The following is a 21,211-nucleotide window of genomic DNA, read 5'->3' on the forward strand; positions in this document are numbered from 1 at the left end:
AATAGAACGGCCTGCTCCCAACTCTTGGGTAACGGCTCTCGTCCCATTATGAGCGTCGGCGTTGGAGTCAGGCGTCGGCCAATCAGGATCTTGCCGTAGTACGAGGGGTAAAGTTTCCCCTTTCCTTCCACCTTTCTTCCACCATTTTGTCCCTTTCGACCACTCTACACTTTCACTCTCCAATATACCAAATAATTTGAAATTTCTCTCTTTCATTCAAGATATGGATAAATTCTCCTCGTTCGCCGAGGACGTGACGCTCGCCCGATTCTAGCGCATCTAGCGGCACTGTCAAGGTAAATCAGAAATTTCCCTCTCGTTTTTCATTGCTACCAATTCGCTTCCATTTCCGCGCATCGGCATCCATCCACCGTCGACCGTCGACAGACGACCGACCCTTTACCCTGAGAAAAAGAAGCAACTTGATCGCATCGACAAGCGACACGTCTTTAACAGTAGACACTGAGTCATCGGACGGCGCGGCAAATTTCCACTGATATTTCACCTCTTCCATCAATTTATCCACTACTCTCGGAACTTTAAACTTGCAACGTGATCAGCAATCAAGAACGAACGAAAGACAAAGTTCACTTTGCTTTCAGCAATTCACGAATATTGTCCAATTATGAAAAAAAAAAAAAAAAACTTGACTCTTTTCCTTTTCTTATGCTTCCAGCTTGCACATCGGGACATTCATCGTGTTTTGTCTTATTGTAGCCTTATCCTCGTTCGGCCCGTTCCTCCTGTTCGGTACATGTCCCTCACTCTCTAACAATGGGATTGACTTTTCATCTCTTCACTATCATCATCCTCCTGACCCTCTCGTTCTCCCTTTTTACTGTCATACCGTTTATAATTTTTCCGCAGTTTCCTTCGTGCTGGAATGACACAGAGAAAGAGAAAGAACAAGAGTTTCCAGTACCTTGGTACGTCCCAGCCTCCTCTTTGCACCTTTACTTTTTTTTTTTTTCACATCATAGAGTCTACTTTCCACTTCACGTTTTCCAAATTCGCCGTTTTCATTCAACTTGATGAGAGGTGTCGGTGCTATTGCTGCTTTGACGAGGTAAGTTCGCAACACGTCTTGATCTTACTTGCTTGCTCTTCTAAAAAGCGCTCTGGAGGAGGAGGAGGAACGTTTTTTTTTTTAAGTGTTAAAAAATAAATATTTTTAAACATACTAACTATAGGAGCCATACTTGATCGTCGGCTGGAAGGAGGATGGGCGGGAGGGGGGCAGAAGCGACACGACCTAGGGTAAATTGACCGTAACGCAAAGAACGGCGGGTTGTACGAAGGCTCGTTAGTACCCTAATCACTCGTAAGCCCGTAACGTCTCAATTCGACGCTCTCGGAAAGTTGGCGACCAGCCCTTAGGACTTGGCGCGAATTCGCACCCCGGATAAACCTAATGATTCGAGTTAATTTAAGTCCCCACGGCGTCTTGCTCGTATTCCCGTAGAGCTTCTTGGACAGTGCGACTCCAGAGGGGAATTAGTGGCCCCTTTCGACTTTCCCAAGTAAGCTAGAGGACTTCTCCGTTACCCGCGACACTGTCCCTGGCTCCTTCGTCTTACAATTAGATAACCGTCCGCAATCCACGCATCACTGATGTCTAATGAATATTGATGGTAATATCTATTTTTGAGTCTCAGAAATTCGTGCACATTCCTACTGTAGCATTTTAATTCTCAACCGTAATTCACTTGACAGAGGCTCGTACAATTATGTCTTCGGCGCTTCTCTTCTGCTCCTTTCCTCCGAAAAAACAAGAAGCACATTTATACAATATTTGTATCACTCGTTTGAGCAGCATTTCAAGTTCCTTATTTAATCCATAAAATGAGATTGATCGATAATCGTTCTTTTCGAAGTAAAAACATCGAGTGAACTATCGTTACACCGAATGCACGAATTCGATCAACCACAACCCATACACTGTCTAGGACCTAGGGACCAGAAGATATTCTATTATCACAAACATTTTAGAAAAGTCCTCGGAATAAGAGGACCTTGGCTTATGTTTCTTCTTCCTTTTCTCCTCCTCACTCTCATTCGCATCCTCGTATCGCTACGTTCTGCCAGCTAGGACTTACAATTAGATTGGACGAAATTACACGAAAGTAGTCTCATCAACATCGGCACCTGTTGGTGTCCCCGTTAGCAGCACTACTTTTAACGACACTTCTATTTTATAGGATGTTGCAGTCCACAAGGGCGAATTTCATCAGCCGACGCGACAGCCGTCACAAGCAGTAAGAAGCTCAAGCATTCTCCAGCAATTTATATTAAGTGTGAGCGTCGATCCATCGAAGAAGCATCGTGCCTTTCGGAATCCTAATGCGAATGCATTGGTTCGCTTCCTCGTCATCGTCATCGTCATCGTCATCGTCCTCATCCTCGTCCTCATCCTTGTCCCCTCGCGACGCACTTCACTGTGACTCTTTCCGTAAAACGGGGCCAGAGACGTAAGAGAGCCACTGGACAATGGGTGCTTCCTCCAAGAAGCGCGGTGAGCAGCGCTGTACTTTGCATGTCCTCAGCTTAGTATCCTTTTCCTTATTCCTTAGAGCGAGCGCGTCCGCTCTCGGAACGCAGGAACGTAGGGAGCACTTGCGAGAGGACGAGAAAGAGGAAAAGGAAGACGCAAGAGAAGTGAGGAAAATCGAAGCAGTGACTGGTTGCGACTGAACCGCGAGGCCGGAAGAGAAGCTCTGCCCATTGAGGAGGATATACTCTGTTATAAGTAGTTTATCTCGGTGAGCGAGAGAAGAGAGTGTGACTGCAGGAAAAAGGAATGCTTTCGAGTTCTATGCCAAAGAGTACGAGAGATGTCCGTGCAAGCTTACTAGTGCCGCCATACTTGCGTTCATTATGTTACGTTGAACGGATCGTACTACCAATACTTATCGATCCATCCGACGAAATATTCGATACACAAAAGTTCACTTACGATTAGCTCAATTAGGGCTCGTTTAAGCTGCTTCTTCTCCTACTGTGAGAGAAGGGACGACGAGCCTTCTTACATGTGTACTTAGAATATTTAGGGAATAACGAATGTCCGGAAAAAGAATGACTCTTCGAGGACGACTTTTTAGTTATAATTGAGGATCTTGTGGAGCGAGGTTCCCGACATCTTATTAGACCTGTACGAAATATGCTGACGAGTTTTAGCCGCAGACGGAACATGAAAACTGACTAATACTCTACTACAAATCAATCTGAAATAATCGTTTTCTTCAGGAATGACAAGGTTATTTCGATTTTGTATTATTTTCATAAGAAATTGCTAGCTGACACGGCTCAACACCATTCGCGTATTCGCATATACGAGCGCAGAACGTTGACTGTGCTAACGCCAAACATTCTCCACGCTCCAGAATAGCCTTAAGTAAAATGTGTATGAAGACAGTAGCCGACTGGGCATTTAGTTCTATAAGCATTACGCACCGCGAGATAATGTCGCAGCGATTGCGTGTGCAAATGAGTCAAACTCAAAATCACTCGGTCGATGAAACAAGAAACACAGAAGAGAAAACGCTTATTCCTTTTCTCCTCTGATTTTTCAATGAAAAGATCGAACGACACGCAACGTCCAATTAAATTTTAAGCACGCTATGTACAATATTGTATATTATTTAATATTATTTATTTGATGATGTTTTTACTAGAAACGCGTTTGTACTGTATCCAATCTTAAGAATAAGGTAATATAAAGTGAGGCGTCGCAGGTGCTTTATAATTGTCTAAGGAGAAACCAGTCGCGAGATCACAGAAAATGGATCCTGATGTGCACCAGTATCGAATGGTCTTCCCTTATGCAGTAATCAACTAATCTGAATCCGAATATAGCTCCACGTTGAAATATCCGATAAAAAGAGGAAAAATTACAGAACCAAAAACCACATAGTATCCTATAAACTGTATGCACTTCTCTTTCTACGCTGTTTTTGGTTTCAAATTTATATGTACATCTCTCTCTTTTTATTCAATATTTCGAAGAGAGCTAACTTTCCAGTGCTTCGCAATCGATAGAAGAAGATCCGACAGTTAGGACCTTTGCAAGTAACTTCTCTCTTAGAGACTAGCCATGACATAATGTAGCTGCGAAGGAAGACGTTGCTGTCCGTTCCATTCGGTTCTACTGTGGTAGCCAGAAAGTGCACTATTAATAGAGATTAAGAATTATTCTAGAAGCACAAAGTATTAACAATATAATGCAACTATTGTAAAAGGGCATGATGATTGTAAAGACATAAAGGTAATAGTCCAGAATCAATGTTTCCTATTGATCTTTGTCTTTGAAATGATGAAAGAGAATAGATATATTATGTTACCATTATTGAATTGGAGAGGTTTTCCTCTTCTTCCTCAGTCACAATTATTCCTATCAATTTTTGTATTACCGATGTACAACAGGCACCAGCTTTTTAATAATGCTCTGCTAAAGAACAGCGAGAAGAACATGAAAGTTAGGTAAGGCAGAATTATGTAAAAAGAAAAGAAAAACGAAGATAGCTCACACAGAATGTGAGGAGTACTGAAGAGTATTGCAACTGCTGAAGTCATCGTAGACAACACAGATCTTAGGATGCCTTGCAATGCCATGCAGCGATTCACAACGGCTTATGCTTGAAATCGCCATTACATTTATCATGTTCAGGTCTGTTGTTGCGCTTAACAATACAGTCTTCCGAAGTCCTCTTCAGTTCATGTGGGCAATCAGTTAGCAGGGTTTACTCTAGGCAAAGGAACACTAATGTTACATCTTCAACACTTCATTTTAGGGGACTCTGGACTTCTCATTATCACGCGAGTAAAATGTAAACGGAAATCGTAAACAACACGTTTTTGACAGATATTATATTATATTATACAGATAACAAGGTTAAAAATCGTTTTGACACCACTTTGGCCAGAATTAATTCAAAATTAAAAGAGTAAATAAACTAAAAACTAAAAGAGATTGTTAATCTTGCAAAGCGTGAGCTAAACACCAATTTTGAGAGAAAATCTGTAAAAATTCTTATTTACGATTTTCGTTTACATTTTACTCGCGTAGTAAATAAAAGAGCTAGAATCCCTTTAACTCCAGCTATATGTTCATTGTGATCACTCATTCTGTTTCAATAAAGATCCATTAATATCCATTTCAGTTTCCCTTGTATGTACTGTTCCGTATAACGTGCGCACGCAGTATGACAAAAGTATATTTATTTTAAAAAACGCTTACAAAATTACAAAATATTAATTTATAGATACAGATTATGTGAATATCATGAATATTCTACTCTCATGATGGAAGCAAAGTTATTCGATAAGAATCCTTTAATGAATCTTCCATGGAATGAAAAAGAGCAAAATGTCAAAATATTGAACTAATTTCAACGTGTGGATGCATTCCCTACCTTGAAACTAAAAGCCACAGGTTTTTTACATTTCATTGTATATATTTCAGCATTAGAATTAATTGTTTTTGTAGCTGACTATCGTATCCATTTTGTGTATAGAAGTTGAAAATGATCTAAGTTGCACTTCTTGACTATTAGCAATAAACACAGGTTGAGTTTCATCCCACTCTTTTGGAATTCCACAGTCAGGCACAGTATAAGTCAAAATATCAAAGGAGCACAAGCAATCCAACAAAGGTAAGAAACTTACAGTACCTGAAAATATTTTACATTAATTAAAAAATAGGTGCTATTTAACATATTTGTTTTCGAAGGTACATGGGGATCATACCAGTAATTTGACGAATCACTTCACGTATCTCCTTCTGAATTGTTTTGACATCCTTTGTACCCACTTCTGGTAAAGGTGAATCTCCTCCAGCCATAATAGTAACAGTATTTGAAACTGGTGCTTCATAATCAACCTTGAAATCCCATTTTTCTAACACTTCCTTTGTATTTACATTTGTTATTACCAAAGTTAATTTATACACTTTTTTTTGTACTAGCCACTCCTCAACTTGACCTAATACAGTTGCCAGAAAAGACTTAATTTTATCATCCGTAGACATCAGAAAAAATAGACCAAAATGTTCAGCTGGTTCAAAAGTTTCTGGTGGATATATTCCTCTCTGATAAAGTATGCTGTTGATGCCATAAACTGCAACGAAGTGAATAATGTTTCGAATCAAAGAGTAAACGACATACAATACTCTCAACGAAAAAAAATATTATACCTTAAAATATCAGGCACAAGTACTTACGTAGATATTGTTTCACAAGCTCTGCAGAGCCTTTCAACGTGATACACTTTGCTTTTTGTTGAGTTTCTGTCATAATTCCCAAAAACACGACAGTATCAATTACTAATTTTTACGTAACGAAATTGACTACAACTGAGAGTCCTCGAGGATTATCAGAGGATGCAGGAAACCGGCTCTTTGAGTTTCAACGAATTTGAATGTGTCCAATAGCTCTGCAGGTTATCCAGTCCACGTCCAGAGCTACCAACCCCGCCATGTTCAATTATAGTAGGAATTAGTAGAAGTTCATACGACGGGTCCTGCACACCACAAGCAGCAGACAGTGACCAGTGAGAAAATAGCATCCAGCTATGACGTCAGAGATTGAACCCAAAGCATCAACCCCATTGGCCGCTGGTAGTTTTCTTTGGCGTCTCTAGCTCCGTATACTTGTACGTTTTTACAGTTTTAAGAAGCGTTCCTCTACCATGTATTATTATTACTATATCTACCATCTTAAGACTGTGCTTCGCCTAAAAAACTGACTATAAATACGGACCGAGGAGTTTACAGAAGGGCGTTGGCAAAATCTATGGAGTAGATAAAAATTGAATTGAAATTGTACAATATCGAAAATAAATTACGTTCAAATTGAAATATTAATAAATTAGGTGTTTTGAACATGAAAATAATTAATTAAATCAATAAAGTAAAATATTAACATTTAGAAATCGGAAATTCTGGCAAAGCATATTTAGAAGTATTGGAAGTTGCCCAAAATTGTGTGCGCGCAAATTCGACGCGCAGGACTCGGAGAGTGGTGGGAGCGCTCGAGACAGCGCCCGCACTCGGAGCGCTCATTCTTCCTCGAGCCGGTCTCCTATACTGGTGTCTTGGAAATACCCCTCATATTCATTTACAACCTTCCTCCTCTTCTTCTTCTATATTTATTTCTTCATTAATTCCTTGTTTCTTTATCTTTCATTCTCCACTTTTATAACTCTATTCCTTACTTTTATACTTCTTCACTTCTTTATTACTATATTCATTTCTTTATTATTTTCACTTATTTAATTTCTTTCTTATTATCTTATTCTCACTTCTTTATTTCTCTATCCATTTCCAACCTTCTTCGTCTTTTATATTTATTTCTTCATTAATTCCTTATTTCTTTATATTTCATTCTTTAATTTCTCACTTATCTCTTTCCATGTTTCTCCTGTACTTATATAACTCTATTCCTTACTTTTCTACTTTTTGACTTCTTTATTTCTATCTTCATTTCTGATTTCTCGTTTGACTCTGTTCGCTCTCACTTTCCATTGTGCTCGTCTTACTTTTCCTATATTTATTTCATCTTTACTTTCTGATTTATCTCTTTCCTTATTTCTTCTCTACTTTTATACCCCCCATTCGTTACTTTTCTATTTTTTAACTTCTTAAATTTTATCTTCCTTTATAACTTCTCGTTTCACTCTGTTCCCTCCCTCTTTACATTGTGCTTGTCTTACTTATCCTATTTCCTTGGTCGGGTCGAGCATATTAATTCAAGTAGTCATATAAGAGTAGTCATCCGGTTAGTGCAGCTAGACTTAAGACCATGGTGTCGGGGGTTGCCCTTCCGCCTCATCCGCTGAGCTTGCTCAGTGGTTGGTGGCCCAAGTTGTGGCCGCAACAGGACCTTATGGGTCTCCCGACGGGGGCCTTGAGCCCCCTTAGGGTATCTACGGCCATGGTCTTTCGTATAGTGAATCTAGCCAGGTGTCTAGCTCTCGCGTATTTAGTATAATTTGTTCGCTTTGCTAAAAACGTCCCAACATGTCTTGACCCTTGGGCACTTGTGTGGGTAGAGACGATCCTATTTGTCCGGGGGGAGGTCGGAGGGGTAGTCCGTTGACTTTGGGTAAAGTCCTACTTGTGCTTGTGCTTGGGGGTCACTTCACTTGGGATAGGTGCGGGTGCTATTGAGCACCCGCTAGTATAAAGTCACCCCCTGTCGGAGACATTTTGCGCGTGGATCGATGGCTAACGGGGCCCGCCGCCGGCGGCGGGCGTGGTTCCTTACGTCTAACCCACTGGGCTCGCCCGTGGGAAGGGACGGAGGTTGTAGCGTTAAATATCGTCCTTCCGGATGTCCCGGCGTGCCCGCAAGGGTTCGCTGGGTGCTACGCCCGCGGTCTTTCGTTGCGGTGAATCTTGACTAAGGGTAGACCTTTCGCGTTTAACTTGTCCCTTTGCGCGTTTAACTTATCTTAGCTTTTTCGCGTTTAACTTATCTTAGCTTTTTCGCGTTTAACTTATCTTAGCTTTTTCGCGTTTAACTTATCTTAGCTTTTTCGCGTTTAACTTATCTTAGCTTTTTCGCGTTTAACTTATCTTAGCTTTTTCGCGTTTAACTTATCTTAGCTTTTTCGCGTTTAACTTATCTTAGCTTTTTCGCGTTTAACTTATCTTAGCTTTTTCGCGTTTAACTTATCTTAGCTTTTTCGCGTTTAACTTATCTTAGCTTTTTCGCGTTTAACTTATCTTAGCTTTTTCGCGTTTAACTTATCTTAGCTTTTTCGCGTTTAACTTATCTTAGCTTTTTCGCGTTTAACTTATCTTAGCTTTTTCGCGTTTAACTTATCTTAGCTTTTTCGCGTTTAACTTATCTTAGCTTTTTCGCGTTTAACTTATCTTAGCTTTTTCGCGTTTAACTTATCTTAGCTTTTTCGCGTTTAACTTATCTTAGCTTTTTCGCGTTTAACTTATCTTAGCTTTTTCGCGTTTAACTTATCTTAGCTTTTTCGCGTTTAACTTATCTTAGCTTTTTCGCGTTTAACTTATCTTAGCTTTTTCGCGTTTAACTTATCTTAGCTTTTTCGCGTTTAACTTATCTTAGCTTTTTCGCGTTTAACTTATCTTAGCTTTTTCGCGTTTAACTTATCTTAGCTTTTTCGCGTTTAACTTATCTTAGCTTTTTCGCGTTTAACTTCACCTTACCCCCTTGTGCGTTTTTCTTGTCCCTCGACCCGACTTCCTTCCCTTCCTGAGGTTTTTCCCCCCTAGTCCTGTGCGCGAAAGCCGCAGGACTCGGGGGTTTTCCTCAATAAAAAAGCAAAGCGAACAAATTATACTAAATACGCGAGAGCTAGACACCTGGCTAGATTCACTATACGAAAGACCATGGCCGTAGATACCCTAAGGGGGCTCAAGGCCCCCGTCGGGAGACCCATAAGGTCCTGTTGCGGCCACAACTTGGGCCACCAACCACTGAGCAAGCTCAGCGGATGAGGCGGAAGGGCAACCCCCGACACCATGGTCTTAAGTCTAGCTGCACTAACCGGATGACTACTCTTATATGACTACTTGAATTAATATGCTCGACCCGACCAAGGAAATAGGATAAGTAAGACAAGCACAATGTAAAGAGGGAGGGAACAGAGTGAAACGAGAAGTTATAAAGGAAGATAAAATTTAAGAAGTTAAAAAATAGAAAAGTAACGAATGGGGGGTATAAAAGTAGAGAAGAAATAAGGAAAGAGATAAATCAGAAAGTAAAGATGAAATAAATATAGGAAAAGTAAGACGAGCACAATGGAAAGTGAGAGCGAACAGAGTCAAACGAGAAATCAGAAATGAAGATAGAAATAAAGAAGTCAAAAAGTAGAAAAGTAAGGAATAGAGTTATATAAGTACAGGAGAAACATGGAAAGAGATAAGTGAGAAATTAAAGAATGAAATATAAAGAAATAAGGAATTAATGAAGAAATAAATATAAAAGACGAAGAAGGTTGGAAATGGATAGAGAAATAAAGAAGTGAGAATAAGATAATAAGAAAGAAATTAAATAAGTGAAAATAATAAAGAAATGAATATAGTAATAAAGAAGTGAAGAAGTATAAAAGTAAGGAATAGAGTTATAAAAGTGGAGAATGAAAGATAAAGAAACAAGGAATTAATGAAGAAATAAATATAGAAGAAGAAGAGGAGGAAGGTTGTAAATGAATATGAGGGGTATTTCCAAGACACCAGTATAGGAGACCGGCTCGAGGAAGAATGAGCGCTCCGAGTGCGGGCGCTGTCTCGAGCGCTCCCACCACTCTCCGAGTCCTGCGCGTCGAATTTGCGCGCACACAATTTTGGGCAACTTCCAATACTTCTAAATATGCTTTGCCAGAATTTCCGATTTCCAAATGTTAATATTTTACTTTATTGATTTAATTAATTATTTTCATGTTCAAAACACCTAATTTATTAATATTTCAATTTGAACGTAATTTATTTTCGATATTGTACAATTTCAATTCAATTTTTATCTACTCCGTAGATTCTGCGAGATTTTGATTTAGCTTCAATTTTATGTTTTGAATAGATTTTGAAAGTAAGTCAAGATCCAATAATATTTAGAAAAATTGAGGTGTTACACGAGTGTCAAGTTGGAACTACACTCTCTTAAAAATGTCTTAAAAATGTTTCAACAATAGACTTTTTCAGTAGTTCTTGAGATGTTCTATAGTTCCCGGTCTCGTTTTAAGGCTTGTTTTGGGAACTAGCGGTGAGTAGCGGAGAAACTCTGCCCGCCATGATACTGTTCGTGGTCACGTGCAGCTCGGCTACGACGGGATTTGCATTATCGACGGAGTCAAAGATCTTAAAATCCTGCTTCCAGATTCGCCGCTACTATTTAGCGCCATGCTTTTGGTATCGCCTAAAACCGGAGCGTTGTGCATATCTTCCTACTCATCTCTGCCGTAGCGTTGTGCATTTCTCTACTCATCTCTGCTGTTAGCCGGTGTTAGCAACCTCCTAGTTGTTCGTAGCTGTTCGTTAGACGCGTCCATCATGGCATCCACTGGCGGCTCAGGTGTTTCTGCTTTGGTTTACAATTATTTACTAAAAACAGATACAACGTTTGCCAAAGTTTTTCAGAAGAAGACAAAGGCGGTGAGTATCAAAAGGAAGCCTACGAACACGTGGCACCTTCGTAATTTCCATAAGAACAAGCGTGTCGGCCTCAAAATGCCGCCTTTTCAGTGATACCACGTGGACGAATCTGTGCTCGTTTCATATTTCCACGAATATTTCTGAAAGTTGGTTAAACCTTATTACTATTATTATCTTTTGGAACTTTCATAGAATTTGCGATTTTTAAATAATTTTAAAAAACTTACACAATAATCATATACTAACAAGAGATTTGGAACACAATTTAACAGTTATAAGTATACTGCATAAGAACGTGTTCTCTGTAGAGTAATAGTGTTTAAAGAAAGGAGGATAATGTCGTATTTATTGTTTGTAGTCTCTAATGTAGGATAAGTGGAGGATGTTGTAAGCATATAGTCTTATGTTGCAGCCTCTTCTGTCCAAAGGATCTGCCACCCTGGAAGAAGTGTTTCAGCACTTTCAAAAATGTTCTACAAAGAAAGTGAATGTAAAAGCAGAAAGTAAAGATAGCACTTCAGACTCAAGTTCAGAAAGTGATGAGGAACCTCCAAAAAAAGTTAAATTGGTTAATAATAAATCTGCTGCTATTGCTGCAGTAGTGAAAAAGGAAAGACAAGAGGATTCTTCTGAGGATGAGTCTAGCAGCGAAGAGGATAAACCTCCTACCTCTGCAACAGCTAAAACTCAGCTTGCAGCAAAGGTGGCTCCTTCAAAAAAGACATCTACCTCTGAAGACAGCTCTTCGGAGGAAGATGCTCTTAAAGTACCAGCAAAATCAGTATCGATATCAACAAAGAATATTGCCAAACCAGCATCCTCTAGTGAAGAATCTGATTCTGATAGTGAGCAGGAGGAACAATCCAATACGAATGTCAAAGCAGTAATAAAGGGAACAACTGCAATCAGTACACCAAGCTCTAGTACTAAAAAAGAAGAGTCATCTAGTGAGGATAGCGATGACAGTAATGAAGTATTGCCAGTAAAAGTTGCTAAAAAACCTGCGACAAAAGCACCACCTGCGAAGCCTCCTATAACAAAAAATAAACAATCGTCTAGTGAAAGTTCAGATTCTTCTGAGGAAGAGGCTAAGGCTCCAAATTCTGTTAAAAGCGAAACTAAGTCTAATGCAAAACAGGTAGCGATGGCAGACACAAGTAGTGATTCAGAAGATTCATCAAAAGACGAGGCACCCAAATCAACAAAAGCTCCAAGCAAACTAACCACAACAAAGCATTCCTCCAAAAAGGATTCATCATCCAGTCAAGATAGCAGCGATGATGAATCGCCTGCAAAAAGGTTGAATGTTTCAACGACTGCAAAGACTGCTATACCTTCTATTAAGAAAGAAGAATCTTCTTCAAGCGAAGAAAGTAGTGACGAGGAACCACCGGCAAAGAAAGTCGCTCTTGTTAAGTCGGTTCCGAAAAAACAAGAGTCGTCAAGTGAAGATTCCGAGGATTCTGATGAAGAGAAAAAAACAGAAAAAATGTGTACAGCGAAGCCAATCAATCAAAAGAAGATGAAGGAAAGTTCGAGTGAAGAGTCTGACGAGAGTGAAGACGAGAAACCAGCAACAAAGGCGCAAGTAGCAGCAAAAGATATGACTAAGTCAGTGCCTAAAAAAGTATCTTCATCTAGCGAGGAATCGGATTCTGATGAATCTGACAATGAAAAAGTAGCATCTAATATTACTGCCAAAAACAATACTGTTAATATCGCCAAATCTACAAAATCTGTCAAACCTGCGCCCGTTAAACAAGGATTTAGCTCGGAGGGGAGCAATTCGAGCGAGAAAAAAACTCCTTCGAAAGATGGAATTCAAGGAAAACCAGAAAAGAGAAAGCGTGAAAGTGACGAAGAGAATGAGGAAGTGGAAGGATCCGGAAAGCCAGTAACAAAGATTCCAAAGAGCAACTACAGTAATTTCGTGAAGGCCAGCAATAATATTAATGGAGATAAGGTAACAAAACGTAGAAATTAATTTTTCAGTTTCATTATTTTCAATTTGTTTGTGAGATTGAATTTAATTTTCTATTATACTCATGGTTATTAGCAGCAGAAGAACGTGCCTTTTCGTCGCGTACGAGATGATGAAATCACAGTGGATCCAAAATTGGCAAACAATTCGTTCGAGGCAAAGGTAAATGTGCGGAAGAAATCAAGGAACACAGGTCACTTGCCGCTTCTCGAAAGCTCGGGGCCTTTCGCGACGTTATATTTATCGCGCTGAGGATTTAAATGGCCTTTTGTAGTTGTCTCCGTTCTGCCACATTGCAGTTTCATCATTAACATGTTCATATTTCTGCACATTCGCCATGTGTCTCGAAGCAGTTGTCGCTATACATTTTTATTGTTCTTATCCTTCTATTTGACTTTACTTTATTTTCGAATTTCATGTACACGACTGGCGGTGGCTGACCTGGTGTTCTCTTTTGTTTTAGGCGGAGAACGAGGACGGTAATGGTATTATGAAGCACGACGCTCGCGGTGGATTTAGGGGAGGCCGTGGTGGTTTTGGATTTCGGGGCGGTAGAGGCGGTAGAGGTGGGGAGCGTGGAGGGTTCAGGGGTGGCCGTGGAAGCGGCAGTGGATTCAGGGGTGGACGTGGTGGTAGAGGTGGCTTTGATGGTAGAAAGTCATGGGGCGGAAACGAAAGTGGTCGTGGTGGAAACGGTAACGGTTTCAGAAAGTCGTGGAATGGCGACGGGGAGAGAGGTGGTCGGGGTGGACGTGGAAGTAGGGGTGGCCGCGGGGGCAGTTCCATAGGGATGAACACACCAGCGCAAAACAAAAAAATCACTTTTGATGATTGAAGCGACGTGATAGACTAAGTACGACGGTGAGAGGCTTCCTGGAATGCTTGCTTTGACTCTTGACTAATTTTAATTCGTCTGTCCCGACAGAGAGGCGCACGTGGATCATGGGGAGAAAAGGCCAATTTGGATTTGAAGCACACCAAGGGCAAGTCCTTCCGACATGAGAAGACGAAGAAGAAGCGTGGTAGCTATCGGGGCGGTCAGATAGACACAAGTGTCAATTCTATTAAATTTGAGGATATGTGAGCGCGGAAAACCTGAGGAAGCCTTCTCTAGTAAAACCATGGCAGCCTGTCCGGTTGGATGATGCGGAAACACGAAGGAAGCTACTTGACATTAAGCAATATGGTGGGCTACGTAATTTCACTTGGGAATTTACGAATAGCACTCATTCGACTCACGAGATTAGCCTCTAGGTGAACTTGCGTTGCCCAAAATACAAAGCTTAGCGTTACCGGTCCTCGAATCCACGTGGTTTCTAACAAATATTATTATTGTATCATTCATTTAGGTAATAATGAAAACGTTTTACGCTGAGCAAAAGAAAAGCATCAACACACTTGAACTCAACTGCATCACACCATGCCCCTGTTTTTTTCACGATATCTAATCTAACCTAACTTAACTTAACCTTCCACCCTGCATTTTCTGTTCGCAGCAGATTCACAATTTATGTAATCTCCCTTTCCCCAGTACGAAATTAGTCCTCTGTCAAAACGAGCGGGTGAAGTATGTCAATGGACTTAAATTAACTACTATGATTTTAATATTAGACGTTTACTTGATACAAGATGCTATGTTGTTATTTGTCACATATATATTTATTAATGTTGCTCTTAGTAAAGCTTGACGAATCCACGGTACGGTTTCGTTCCTGAAGGAAATATGCATAACATTTACGCAGACACGAACATTATTAAAACCTTTTTTTAATTATATTCAGAAATGTCAATTCATCGTAAAGTTTCCATGTTGTGACTACATAGCGCAAATAATGAATTTATCAAAAAATGTACGCTGCATTTTAATGGTTTGAGCAACGAGGTTACATAGTGCCGGCTAAGGTATGACGTAATGTATGTTCGTACTGCTCAAAAGGTTAAAAAATGTCCAGAGACAATTGGAGAAAAACGTTAGGTGATATTTATTTTTTAAAGTACAAATCAAAGAGGATTTGCTTAACGGACTCGTCTATAGTATAACGATAGTGTGAAATTAAAAGCTTTTATATTCGTAACTACTTAGTTCGCAAAAACCGTATCTCAATCGGAAGACGTAAGTTTATTCGATGTCACTAAGTTACAGTAGTGCAAGATAAATAACATTCTTTGTCCAATTTTCTCCATTATACTCTTCGTGAATGAATTGGCACCAAATAAACTGTTTATGTAGCATAACAATGATTCTGCCAAAATAGTAGTAGAGTTCGTCTTTTATTTTACCGCCAAGGAGATTGCCGTTGCACAAAATTCAACAAGGACGAAGGTGCCAAGTGGTAGGTTTTAGTAAAGTATGAAAACACGTTTCATTAAAAATTTATTTAATCTCGCCCGTCTCTCGCTTTCTTGGCTCTATTTTTCATTTCTTTCTGGCCCTCTACCGGAGTACCGGATAGCGGCGCTTCCTCATTCTACGACTCCATGAGATTCCGCTCAACTCCACTACACCTGAGTCAACTTCAGACAATCCACCAGTCAATCCGTGAACGTCTCTGTGCGAGGTCGCAGAGGTTCTCGATCCCGCTCAACAACGTCCAGTGACATGAACATTAATTGAGATTCGTGCAGATTTTATAATTAGTTTTTAATGTACCATAGTTAGGTGATACAATCCATTCGTACGAGCGAAAGGACCACAAAGGATTGTTGAAATATGATGTCAGAGATAACCCCGTCAACGGTAAGTGGTTCAACATCATTGCGGAATACTCATACTTATTTAGTGCAGTAGCTAACTTATATGTACTTATGTTTTCACTATGCTTAGAATCGTGGTCTAATAACAAAAAATTGAGAGCGAATATATTCTTACATAATTTTTTTTATGAACAAAGATTTACTTTTACACGCGTTACTCTTTAGTTCGTTGTATGACAAAGTGTTTTTTATTCGATAAAAGATTTCAAAGGTATATAGGAATAGTCCTAGGACGAGATCTTCAGTTACATTTGATAATATAGTTCGAAGAATTTTCAATATTTCACAACTTGTGTGTTATCTATGTGAGCTTTGTGCCGACCTTACCATACACAAAAGGAATAACCGAGATACTTGTACCGTTATCGGCACGAAAGGCCATTATTCGATGGGACGCTGTTTAGTGAGAGAGAAAATATTAGTGATATTTTACCGTTACTGGTGGATGCTAGAGGAGCCATAAAAAAGACTTATGGAGTCTCGTCTCGAAACGTTGGCCTCACTCTCTTAATATCTATAATAACACGTGAACAAGTCAGTGGCGTTACTTCTCTTGTCTTACTTGACATACGATGGGAACGAGAAGATCGCAAGTTCAGGTCGTTCTCACGCGCGCGCGAATCCAACGTCGTCCTCTCGCTACGTGCTTCCTGCTTTCCGTATCCATTACTCAAGATACCTTTGTTATTACCCTACGTATTACGCTACTGCTGCATTACGGAATCGAAGACACATTCTTCGATAAATCTTTTCTGAATAAAATCTGCAGAATTGGAGTGTGCTTAATTGTCGATGCTAATAATGAAAGGTCAATGTTATAGCGAATAATTTCCCAAAGCGGCGCACACGCAGCCACTGCTACCGCGGTCAACGACCATATCGGGAGGTCTGCCTGTTTCATTCAATCAGGATAATCTGCAACTCACGAAAAAAATGTCTCGAGTGTCGATCTATACACACGCGCCTTTTCTGAATTTCTTAGTATTCACAAGTATAGTATGTATGAGCCTAGAACTGTGGTAGCTTTTACTTAACGTCTTTAGTGGATTTGCTACCAAACACGAGGGACGAGAGACACCGAATAACGGAAGCTATGTGGATCACAACCTAGAAACCTCGAACACGTAGGGGCGCCGCGTATATCGATTACGGCTCGCGGGCTCGCGCTGTCATTAAGGACACTTGTTTGCGCTAATCTTTTGGCAAAATTTCGCGCAAAGGACTTATCATTTGATATTCAGATGTACTACGGCACTTATCATATAAGAAGATACTATTCTGAAAAGAACCTTTCTTCTTTGTTCCTTCTAGAAGATGATTCGTAGGTTCTTCGGATTGATTCTTCTCGTGTGCGCGTGCATGCGAGTCTACGGCACGAAAAAGTGCGAGGGCAATGGTTTGGCCCTGAAGTACGTCTGGGGAGATGCACTGACGGACCCAACCGATTGCATAGGACCCAACAATCTTCAGTATCCTGCGTGAGTAACCGATTATGTCGATCGAATGATCCACGATTCTAAAGAGGTTATCCTGTGTCCTCCGACACGTCCTAATTCCAGTGATTCCAGTCTGATGACAAATTCTCCAATATACTTGGATCATTCGAACGATCCGCCGATTGTTTTCAGGGCTGCCATATCGCGCTCCTTCAAGAACTTCGGACTCGGAAGCAGTCGGTCTGCTCGATCCTATCAGCCGCGGACGATTGATCCCGAATTAACGAGACAAGCGCTTCTGCACAATTACAAGGCTGCACAGGGCGATTACTCGATCGCTGCTTCCAACTCTCGAGATGGTGAGTTACATAAGTCACGGTCGATCGACCTCACAATCGGTCCAACGGAATCTTCTTCAGGAGCTAGTAATTCAAATGACAATGAAGCCGTTTGCCTCGCCAGCTCGTTCCTCTACTTTTCGACCCTGGCACACGCACACGCGCACGCGCACGCGCACGCTATTCTCTTTGCTCGTGCATACCTTCAGAGACTCTTAAAATTCCTTAACGAAAGTACCGACTTCTACCTGCCAAATCCGGTATGACAACAAGAGCCGCAGTTCGCACGTACGCGTGGATGGTCAAGTAACCTCGACTGCTGTAGGCAGCAGCCTTGAATTATGCGATTCTCCATATGACACGAAAACCTGGTTAGGAAATCCGAGTCATCAGTTTCATTTTGACCAAGCGACCTTAATTTATTTTCCGTTTAAATTATCCAACGAATTTTTGCGCTACCCTCGTTTCTCGCACGTTCCCTTTTTCATTCCACGATTGCCGTAGAAAAATCGAATAATCGTCGCCCTCAAGGAGGAATCACTTGACCTGTTGGTCGTTAAGCCGCGGCATCGTCATCCGGCCAATACAGTTATCACCTCGTGTACTACTCTAACGGGACACTCTGCCCACTCACGTTTCGAATAATCGCTGCTGACGTTCATTCGAATTCAAAGGAAATGGCCCTGGCTGCATGAGCCGAACTATAACAAGGCGGGGTATTTCTGGGAAGAAGGATTCCCACTTGGTTTAAATTCACAAAGGCCGTTCATCTACAGGACGAGCTTTTACGTCTAAGGAGACTTGCGGCTCTCCGGCCCGATTGTGCAAGACCAGGTACAACACGACGGCTCCGATGTACGGCGTCAGTCTAACCAGCGGACAACCAGTGACCATCGTTCAAAAGTTTCCTGATCTCCTACAGCAGGTCGTCTTTGAAGTTTGCGAGTAAGTATTTTGGTCTTCGCCATATCACTTTACGGCATATTGCCCATCCTAATGAAATGACCATCGTATGCTGAATGTTGAGAAATGATCGACGTGTAGCAGCCGATAGATCAGACGTTCCTCAATATCTCAAAACTGTGTAAAATTAGAGTACTTGCTTTCTATGAAGACAGAAGATAGGATAATTCGATCGTGTAAATGAATCCTTTTCTTTTTTATTTTAACAGATCGAAGGAATGCGACGTAGTGCACGGAGAGTGTACGCAAACCTACGTGCCTTATCTCTTTTTAGTAATTCCTTTAGGACCCGTTACCTTGACTGGGCAAGATTACGTGCTCGTTGAAAGTGGATGCGTTTGTAAACCGAAGAATTCGGCGAGCGCAAATTCCGATGTGCCGGTCGTCCCTAGCTTTTAAAGGGGACGAGCATGATTCTTTTGACATTAATAAGCAAGATTAAAAAGGAGCATGAAGTCAGTATCCATTATTAATTCTTTTGACTTCTATATTTAGAAAAAAAAAATTCTCAAAAGAATAATCACGGCGGTAAAGTTTACCGCGTTGATCGAGAGCGACCCGATGCTCGTCCTAACGTTCCTGCGGTGAGTCCAAAAACGAGGATGCAATGGCAAAGAGAAAAAAGAAAAAAAGCCTAAAGTGTTTCGTAGAATCTGGTCTCGGAATTGAATTATGGATCATTGAACACAGGCGATGCAGTCGTTCGCGGAAATCGATATCCAACTGAAAATTGACTTCGTTTCAAAGTAGTCTTCGAGAAAGAGAACTCGAAGACATATTGGACTAAATGGCTAGGGACAGAGGGGATCAATTCTTTATTAGGACATAATTATTAAATCATCCGAGACTTATTAGTTCGATCACTTAACCGCCATTTAGTCGTTGTTATACGAGGCAACAGTCAGTATACTTGTATGACTGGTGCATCTTAACTTGATACGCGAAAAGAGATAACGAAAGGCATTCTCGTAATTCATAGAATACCACACGATGGAGCTAGTCTCGTTTTCCAGACAATCGTTCAGACTTTGGGGCAGTAGCTTCCCACATTTCAAACATTCGAATGGTAGGAACATTACATCTCGTATGGTAACGATAAAACGTGAAAATAATGAGCGACATAACCTTACTACTCTTGGTAAACTCGAGCCATCTGTTGAAGCTCCAAATATGTAGAGAAAAATTGCACACTTAACAAATTACATAGCTGCGCATTTTAGGACGTTAGGAAATATCGAGCCATTAAGAATTCTTATTAGAAGCTGAGCCTTCGCACCAACATTATCGCCTGTGGAAAACTGGTTGTCCAGCTTCTCCAGGTCTCGAAAGTACCGACTCGCTCTGCTGCTGAGCCGTCTACTGAGAACCGGACTGAAGGATAAGTAGCCGGACGCTGCGCGCAGCAGGAACGAAAAGCCCGTTGGCCAGGAGAAGGGTCGGACGGACGGCCGCTGACTGCGCTGACCGAATGGATCATACTGTGAATACCGATGAGCCGAACGTACCGTTACGTTTCTCCCGGCTCCCCCCGGATCCTCTACGTTGCAGTACACACCCGCCCTGCTATTTTTGTATGTGGAAATCTCAACAATAATTGGGCACATCAAGACGAGCATGGTAAAGACGTCGCCCGATTTCTCTCATCATTTTCAATTTTGTACACGGCTCAACAATTCTAAATCTAGCTTGCACAGAATGTAAAGGCAGCTCTCTGTTCCGCCACCTCTTTGTCTGCAACATAATACCTGTGTAATTATAATTTAGGTTATTTCCAACTGCTGTAGCTATTATTAATTTATTATAGATTACGTACACTGTATACTTTTTTTTGCTTTTTGATGTTTACCCATGCCACTTTTGCGAAAAATTGTTTTTTAAAATTAATCAAATCTAGTACGAAGAAACAATCATTCTGCTGGTTGAATAACGGTACAATTTGCAAAGGTATCACAGTTTGCGATTTCAAGAAACACATAGAATACTGGATTTTGCCGTATTGGTGCTAACGGTATTCCTGAGGTCAGGAAGAAAGATCGCAGGTCGTGAGTAACGTCGGTAATCATACCGGTGCTTCTTTCTGTCCTTCTTCCGTACCAAGCGAAGCCCCACATAACTTTGCAAACTGCTCGATCACACTGTGCACTGCAATTATCCTCGGGCTCAAAACAGTTCTGATTGGTTCTGACTGGTTTTCTTTTCTAGACGACTTCTCTATGCTTTTCGGTGATTGCGTTCGTTTGTCATATTAAATCATAACGTTATGGCCAGGATCCAGTTACAACCTGTGCACATTCATGCCCTTCAATCGCAGAGGTAGGACAATGAATGAATAAATCGATAATTAATGATCATTGAATCGCATAATCAAGTCTGAAGAGAGCAGATGCTAGAACTTATGGAAAGTTCACTCATCACATTTTAGCGCTTCTCTAAGACGCCCATATGAACTCCAGGCACATGTTGACAAATGACACATGGGTTTCTATAAAAATCTGGAAATATATTTTAAAATAGAAATATAAAATAATTATTCATTGCAAACCCAGGCGAATGCATACATTGTAAGCAAAATTCTATAGAGAGCCACTTGCTGGAGATTTCATTATTGTCGATCTGACAA

At 40.7% G+C, this 21,211-nt stretch overlaps 4 protein-coding genes across 13 annotated transcripts in view; 3 read left to right on the plus strand and 1 right to left on the minus strand.

Annotated features, from left to right (window-relative positions):
• The window catches only part of LOC107272866 (protein vein), a 59,948-nt gene extending 55,673 nt beyond the window's left edge, over window positions 1-4,275 (plus strand). Inside the window, exons 6-8 of one of the 3 annotated variants that reach the window (XR_001539074.2) lie at window positions 222-296; window positions 677-1,066; window positions 2,199-4,275. Coding sequence is in view for 1 of the 3 variants with exons in the window: in XM_015750463.2 (XP_015605949.1) it covers window positions 222-274 (53 nt within the window). In the remaining 2 variants the exon portion in view is untranslated. The remainder of the gene's footprint in view (window positions 1-221; window positions 297-676; window positions 1,067-2,198) is intronic. The other 2 variants (XR_001539076.2, XM_015750463.2) reach the window with 2 other exon arrangements.
• Window positions 4,032-6,516, minus strand: LOC107272867 (mitotic spindle assembly checkpoint protein MAD2A). 2 transcript variants are annotated; one of them, XR_003061360.1, is made up of 6 exons: window positions 6,215-6,516; window positions 5,743-6,111; window positions 5,409-5,666; window positions 4,524-4,741; window positions 4,338-4,444; window positions 4,032-4,165 (listed from the first exon to the last, which is right to left on the minus strand). XR_003061360.1 is itself a non-coding variant. In XM_015750464.2 (3 exons), the coding sequence occupies exons 1-3, from the start codon at window positions 6,285-6,287 to the stop codon at window positions 5,467-5,469; spliced, it is 642 nt and encodes a 213-aa protein (XP_015605950.1). In that variant the 5' UTR covers window positions 6,288-6,516; the 3' UTR covers window positions 5,147-5,466. The 2 variants fall into 2 exon arrangements, 1 of the variants encoding a protein (XP_015605950.1); XM_015750464.2 differs by lacking the exons at window positions 4,032-4,165; window positions 4,338-4,444; window positions 4,524-4,741 and having other exon boundaries at window positions 5,147-5,666.
• Window positions 6,517-10,895: 4,379 nt separating this feature from the next.
• Window positions 10,896-15,354, plus strand: LOC107272853 (nucleolin 2). Of its 7 annotated transcripts, XM_015750441.2 has the most exons (6): window positions 10,897-11,119; window positions 11,532-11,658; window positions 11,773-13,082; window positions 13,176-13,262; window positions 13,564-13,961; window positions 14,026-14,163. In XM_015750441.2, the coding sequence occupies exons 1-5, from the start codon at window positions 11,018-11,020 to the stop codon at window positions 13,933-13,935; spliced, it is 1,998 nt and encodes a 665-aa protein (XP_015605927.1). In that variant the 5' UTR covers window positions 10,897-11,017; the 3' UTR covers window positions 13,936-13,961; window positions 14,026-14,163. The 7 variants fall into 7 exon arrangements, with proteins under 7 accessions (XP_015605924.1, XP_015605927.1, XP_015605923.1 ...); XM_015750438.2 differs by having other exon boundaries at window positions 10,896-11,119; window positions 11,532-13,082; window positions 13,564-13,953; window positions 14,026-14,166; XM_015750437.2 differs by having other exon boundaries at window positions 11,532-13,082.
• A 270-nt stretch (window positions 15,355-15,624) lies between these two features.
• Window positions 15,625-20,410, plus strand: LOC107272856. Its single transcript, XM_015750447.2, has 5 exons — window positions 15,625-15,837; window positions 17,166-17,332; window positions 17,483-17,649; window positions 18,405-18,573; window positions 18,801-20,410. Exons 1-5 carry the CDS (start codon window positions 15,811-15,813, stop codon window positions 18,988-18,990), a joined length of 720 nt encoding a protein of 239 aa, XP_015605933.1. The 5' UTR covers window positions 15,625-15,810; the 3' UTR covers window positions 18,991-20,410.
• The last annotated feature ends 801 nt before the right edge of the window (window positions 20,411-21,211 follow it).

This window comes from Cephus cinctus, unplaced genomic scaffold (genome assembly GCF_000341935.2).
Source record: "Cephus cinctus unplaced genomic scaffold, Ccin1 Ccin1_scaffold1303, whole genome shotgun sequence".
Taxonomy (NCBI): domain Eukaryota; kingdom Metazoa; phylum Arthropoda; class Insecta; order Hymenoptera; family Cephidae; genus Cephus; species Cephus cinctus.